Below are 7,010 nucleotides of genomic sequence, written 5' to 3'. Positions count from 1 at the left end.
TGCCGCGAGGGGAGAGCTGCGCCTGCTTCGCCCCGGCTGCTGGAGGCCCGAGGGGCACCCAGGCTTCGTGTTGGCGGCGCTCAGCCCGCTCCAGAGCCTCTCGCCTCCGCCCTCGCCCTGAGCGGCCGCTCCGGTTTGGTCCTCACCAGAAGGCTGGCACAGGAGAAGATGGAGCCGTGGCGGTGCCCTGTGAGGCTGCTCCGGCAGCCTGCCCCTGAGCAGGTAGGCCCCCGCGTCCGACTCACCCGCTGTCGGGCAAGATGTCTTGGGGGAGAAACAAAGGACTTTCCATCTCGCCTAGTCCAGCGGTTTCATGTCAGCCTCCTACCACCTACAGCCATACAACCCAGACGTCATTGCTCTGAGGTTTCTGTGAGTCTCTGGTTTTGTCTGCCTAAGAAGCACCCAGCTTTCCACTGGTGCCCCACGAATGGCCTAAACCCATCATTTCTGCATGGGTAAAATGGAAATCAAGACTATGTCACTTTCTGTAAACAATTAAACTTAATTAGGGAAGCTCAGCTTATAAGGCTTGGACTCATGGTTGGCTTCATCCCTATCTAATGGGGAAAACCTTAATGAAACTGTCTGAGGTCTAACAGAAATTGTTTTACTAAAAAGGTCCTCTAAAGCCAGTCCCCAGAAAGGAAAAGTCTAAATGCAGCCAGTAGGGTTATGGTATTTACACATACAGCCTTTCAGAAACAGCACCCAGAACACATTTCTTACAGAAATCGTGGCAGAGCAACTCACCATAGCAGATGTAGTAATCAGGTAAGTAATGACAATTCGAAGCTTTCCAGGATGATTCACTCCAGGAGGGATAATGAAATTTGAGTAGTCAGATTGAATTGTTTCTATAATTGCTAATATGAATGAAGCAATAAAAATCACCAGCACTGTCACTGGCAGTATATAAAAAAATGCCATGTCACTTAACCAAAGGTGAGGTGTTTTTACACCTGTCTTTGATTTCACTTTCTCAGAGAGCTCTCTGATCCCAGATAAAACAGTCCAAGTTACAGCAGATCTCCTGGTTGCCACATGCTTTAAAGTCCTTGGAAATGTTGTGCAAGGTGCCTGCACGCATCTCATTGGAAAAGAGGTGAAGGAGGACGTGTTTAATTTCCTGTTGAGCTCTGTGTTAATTGTGGGATTGATGCAGGGCCTGGCATTCTTGGATTGTGAGTGATGTGAATGACTGTTCAGAGATAGCACTTGAGTCTGAATGAAGTTCTGGTATAAACTAGAATTAAACTAGATGGGTTGCTGTTTGCAAGCAGAGCCAACTAATGTGGAGGTTAAATTGTCTCTCCGGTCTGATCTGTGTCCACACTGTGTTGCTTCCTGTATTGTGGACATTCTTTAAGCAGTTTGGAATATATGATTTTAAGGATATTTAGAAAAAAAAAAAGAAAAGCCAACAAACAGGAACTAACATGAATTAAAAAAAAAAAAAAGCTAATGTGTGCTCTACAAAAGCAAATGCATCAATCTTTTTTTGTTGTTGGAATAGTTAAGCACAGTTTGTCAGTATACTTGGGTGTTTGATAAACACAGGAAGAAACTCGGAGTATTTCCTCCATTGTAATTTAGAGAAAGCTGTTAGTGGAGTATCTCTGTTGAGGACAGCTGCAGTTTTGACTTCATTTGTTCTGAAATAGCAGTTACCTCACCCACAGAAGTTCTGTGGAAGTCAATGACTGCAAAACTTAGACTCAGCTGCTACATGCAGTGCATAGCAGGGGCACTGCACTAGAGCATTGTAGTGTTATCATCTTTCTCCTTTGCTAAAACACACTTGGCCTTGTAGGAAGAATGAAACCATAGATCATAATGAAGAAAACAGGTCAGACCAGATGTTGATTTAAAATTTTACTGCATCTTTAATATTTACTGAGAAAGAAGCAAGTGCCTAGTCCAAAAAAAATCATTAAAATAGGCAGGCTGCACAAGGAATACTTCAAACAGCACTAAAAGAAACTTTAAAAGCATTCTTGAAATATCTTTTTTTTGGTGATCACACTGGCATAATTCCTCATTAACAAACTGTCCTATCTAAATCTCATATGGAATTTAGAAGCATAAAAGACCACAGAAAATTGGCAGTTTTTACAGAAGGAAAGAAAATGGTTTCTATAAGCTTTTTAGGAAGTTCACAATATTGTGGAGACCCTTTTTTCCAGAGGAGAACGACAACCAGTCACTATCAGATAAATTTATGATCCCATGGAATCCATCCTCGAGGTGGCACCAGGTCACTTGAACTCCGTTGTCCTCCAGCCTCTTCTTGTAGAGACGAGTGCGCTCGACGTCCGTTGCCCTCCAGCCTCTTCTGGTAGAGCAAGCCATCATCCCTCAGCACGTCATACTCACAGGTCAGGATGAACGACTCGGGCAGCTGATGGACAATGGCATCTTCAGCTAAGAGTGGGCACAGGTTGGGCTCGCAGAATCTTTTCACTGTCTCATAAACTTCAGTCGTACAGTCAAGTAGCACATGTGGTTTATAGCCTCTGACCTTAAATTTGTCGGGGATGTTATCTGGACTCACCCACTTCCTATAATTTAATTTAATATCTACAGGAATGTGGGAGCCCTCCAAGACCTGTTCCAGATTTGATGCATTCCCATTGAGGTACTGTAAGATGTAGAAAGCAGCATGTTCTCGGAACAGGAGAGGGACTCTCTGGTTCTGCTGATAGGATGGCAAATTGAAGTCCAGCGCCTGAAGGCCCGGGTAGATCAAGACCTGAGCACGTAGTTTGGGGAGGTCTGACCTGCCCTATACCGCAGCTGCCAGGTGGCCCTCAGCACTGTCCCCACAGACAACGACAGTGGCAGGATCCACGCCGTAGTGCTCCAAATTCTTCATGAAGTGGATGGTGGCACTCAGACAGTCTTCATATGCAGCAGGGTATTTGTGTTCAGGAGCTAAACGGTACCTGAGACACAAGGAGAACACAAAAGTGTGAGAAGGGAATACTGGTTATATATATATTGCTGAAAACAGTGATTCCTGAAGGCAGCAATACCCTGAGTGTCTCAGAGTTTTCCAGTTCTCCACAGGCTGACCCTAAATCAGCTGCAGCTTTTTAGACCACAGGGTGCAGATCAGCACGTTGGGCTGTCATTGCTCAGGGAACACCCTGGTCTCAGGTCTGTCACACAGGAATACTCAGGTGCCAGCTATGGCTACGTTTTATTGACAGTTATCTCCTTGTTTTATGCTTTAGCTTGCCACAGGTGAGATAAATTGAACACTACTTTTTTATGGATTTGTTACAGTGCAACTATATCCTGATAACCCAAATGACTATGGCAGTATATTGATGATGACACTGGCTTGTCATTCACACAGTCCTTCTGTGAGCATCAAGTGGAGTTTCCTTGAATTGATTAAATGGAATATTTGGCTTGCCATCTGTTTACTATTAATTTTGAGTTCATAATTTGAAAACCTTGGTTCAGAAGTTCATTTTGAGCACCCTGGTCTAGTGGGAGGTGCTCCTACCCATGGCAGGGGGGTTGGAACTAGAAGATCTTTAAGATACCTTCCTTATCTTTAAGATACCTTAGGTGATTCTACCATTTTCCAGGTAGATATCCCAAAGCATTATTTGTGATGTAGTCAGGCAGTGAAAACTTAGCCTGGGCCAGTCTCCAGTGCCTCCAGACAAGAGCAGAGTGAATTTGTAAATCATGTATTGATTTACAATCTTGATTCACATGCTTGACAAGTCCCCCAGAATCATTTGTCTGAGGATGGTTGGTGCTGTGGTCGGGGAAGCCAGAAGGTGACATCTGCACTCTGGGAGGTGTCTTTAACAAGCAGCAGGAGGAAGGACTCACCCGACAGACACAACCACTGACTCACTTTCACTGGCAATAGAGCGACACAGCTTTTCGTGGGTCTCTGAAAGAAACATATTTGGTGGATTTGGGGTTGTTTTGGTTTGTTTTTCTCAAGTACTAATATTATCTATTGCATAAGTCAAAGAACTACAAGAAGAAAATACTCTCTGCTTTTCTCTGCCCCCTCTTCAGAACTTTCGTACCCCTTCACCTTCCTATTTCATTATTTGCTTACTGTATTTTTTCCCCTCATATCTCATTGTCCTTAAGACAGATCATGTAATGCACAGCAGATACTTTCTTAGGAGAGTGCATATTTGTTTATACTCAAACTTCATGACTGCTACAGATCAAGCAACAGCAAAGGTCACCATGTGTGAGTTAGATACTTCTTTAACTAAATTATTGTATTTTTTTCTGTTAGATATCTTACCAAAACTTCCAAATACCCATCCTCCTCCATGGAAAAACATAACTCCTCTCCTTTGGCTGGCAGATGGAACTTTGGGCTGATAAATCCTTACAGGCACTTTCTCAAACCACAGGTCCTTGATGGAGAGCTTTGGGTCTGCTCCTGGAGTCTTTCTGCCTTGCATGTACCGGACAAAGCCAAGCTGACTGCAGATACCAATGTTTTCCAAAATCTTTCCCTGTTGAAAAGCAAAGAGAGTAGGGAGTTCACTCAAGAGAATCTGTGTTTTCCAAAGTAAAGGAACTGTATAGGCCATCCACTCCTGGTATCCAGGTTGTGTATTTTAGGGCAATTGTAGAATATTTGAGTAGTTGTACAGGTGCAGTACAACTGAACAAAGGTGAGTAGCACCGTGAGAGGCTCCATGAACAACAGTGTTCACCAGAGCACATGATCCCAAACCAGTGCAGCATGAACAGAGGCTGCTGAAATGCTTCCCTTTACTTTCTCAGCGAGTCCTTTACCTAGCAATGCAAACAAGTCTGGTTTTCACTGATTATTCTGTCCTTGCCCCTGACAAGCTGTGAAAACACAAGGAAAAGTGATCATTCTAGTGCTGATTTTCATGACAGGAGACACTTGCCAGAAGTAGAGCTGACTCAGATGAGAATATATTTGATAATTGTTTTTTTATTCATCTCGGGAGTCATCACTAATGTATGCAATGCATTGGCAAAAAGATCCTGAGGTACTCAGTCAGCCTAAACGTCTTTCTGTGTGCTGTAAAGATACTTGTGCCAGGCACCAGCAGGTGAAGAGAATACCAATGAGAGCTACTGGTCCAACATAACTTTGCAAAGATACAAAGCAAAGCACAGGCTCCATTTCTAAATGCATTATTTAGTCGTGCCAAACCAGTGCTTCAGTCTGTGGGGAGATTTGGATCAAGCTCTTAATATTTTCTTAGGAATAGTTATTAGACTGCCACATTTCTCTGGAGGGCCCTCAGTGTATTTACCTGTGGAGGACCTTTGCTTCTGTACCTCCAGCTATTTGTAATGGTCTCCATGCCTGATAATTTGCTATAGAAATGAGTCTTAGTGTCTCTGATGGTACACAAACGAGATAAAATTATTTATTCTTTTGTGCTGTTTTATAAGCAGAAATTGAGCAACTACAAAGAATATTCTCAGCTTTACATTTAGCTTGTTTGTTTTCTTTCATCTGGTGTTGTCTACATTGCAGCACGCAGTCGTGCATACAAGTTTCTGGTATGGAGATGATATGAAGAGAACTGGCTTTTCCAGCTGCTTAAGTGAAGTAATCTGCTTCTGATTACAACTTGGGTGCATCCAAAGCATGAGAATATATATCTAGAATTCTTTACTATGACCCACTAAAATCTAGAATATTTCTGACAGATAATTTTTTAAAAAATATTTTAAATAGTTTGTCTCTCGTGGAGGTGTTTAAGTAATTCATTAAATATATGCACAGCTTCTGCTATCTCCTGATTTCTAACACCTTCCATCATCACAGCATCTGTTGTTCCATGGGAATACTCCTGATTCAGGAGATCCTTTGTCAACAGAGATCACCAGGAGCTGAGTGCTGCTAAGAGCTTTAACTCTCATGGAGTAGTTAGCCTCTCACTCCTTCACAGCCCAGTTCACCTGTGTTCAGGGGAGATGGAATTCCTTCAGCTCCTCTTGGACAGCAGTACCTAATTTTGTCACTTGCATGACAAAAAACCTCCTTCTTCCCCAAACCAATTCCCAAATGTTCAATTTCTAATTTTATCTTCAAAACAAATAACCTAGCTCCTCATTGCCAAGCCCCAGGTAAGCCTGACGCCATGGCCCGAAGCCATCTGAAGTGTTCCACCCCTGGCATGGGGACACAGCTGCTCTGCCATGGGTAAGGTTCCTACCCAAGGCGTAGCTGGGTCGGCAGGATTCCGTGCAGAAGCACAGGCAGATGTTCAGGTGCTGCTGTGGGAGCTGGGCAGCACTGTCATCCTGCAGGGGAGTGTAGGGTTTGATGCAGCTTCTCTAGCACACTGAGCTGCCAGCAGAGCTGCCCCACTCTCCACTCTGGGAGCCAACGCCAGGCAGGGTTCTAGCACTGCCTTCATTTAACATCTCCCCAGAGCAGAGTCACCTGGAACTCTTCCCCCAGAAATCCCTCCAGGTTAACTTACCACCACAGCAGTGCTTTTTAAAATGATGTGGGTGATTCGGAGCTTTACAGGCTGATTCAGTCCAGGAGGAATTTCTGAGTTGGATAAATCAAAATTGATTGCTCCCATGACCAACAACATAAATCCAGCAACAAACACTGCTAAGAATAACACCAGCAGTGTGTAGAGAACTGCCATGTTGCTGAGCAGCAGAGTGGGTTGAAATGTCTTTGATTTGACTTTCCCAGATATCTTTGGCTTTTTACTTCCTTATTCTTTGTTTGCTGTAAGTTTACTCCAGTAAAAACTTTTCTCCTCCCTTTTACAAATACATTAGCAGGTATCTGTCCTTCCCCCTCTTGCTTTCCCACCAGCTCCCTTTATTGCACAAGAGATAAGTTGGTCAAAGTCCTGAATTCGTTAAAAGATCTGTGCCAGCATCATTTCATATTTTTTTCAGCAGACCCAGTCCTTAGCTGGGAGAAAAGTGTTAATATAAAATTAATTAGTGGTGGGAAAAGGAGACAGGATTTTTAGAATCATAGAGTCATTAAAGTTGGAAAA

General features: G+C 43.4%; 1 protein-coding gene across 1 annotated transcript; it reads right to left on the bottom strand.

Annotated features, from left to right (window-relative positions):
- Positions 1 to 2,136: 2,136 nt before the first annotated feature.
- Positions 2,137 to 6,644, bottom strand: LOC103777427 (arylacetamide deacetylase-like 4). The gene is given in 5 exon segments (XM_008944980.1): positions 2,137 to 2,284; positions 2,331 to 2,945; positions 3,853 to 3,916; positions 4,289 to 4,505; positions 6,468 to 6,644. Coding segments are annotated over 5 exon segments (1,221 nt in total).
- Between the last annotated feature and the right edge of the window lie 366 nt (positions 6,645 to 7,010).

This window comes from Merops nubicus, unplaced genomic scaffold, assembly GCF_000691845.1.
Source record: "Merops nubicus isolate BGI_N331 unplaced genomic scaffold, ASM69184v1 scaffold44207, whole genome shotgun sequence".
In the NCBI taxonomy this organism is placed as follows: domain Eukaryota; kingdom Metazoa; phylum Chordata; class Aves; order Coraciiformes; family Meropidae; genus Merops; species Merops nubicus.
This window is presented reverse-complemented; position numbering and strand designations above follow the sequence as displayed.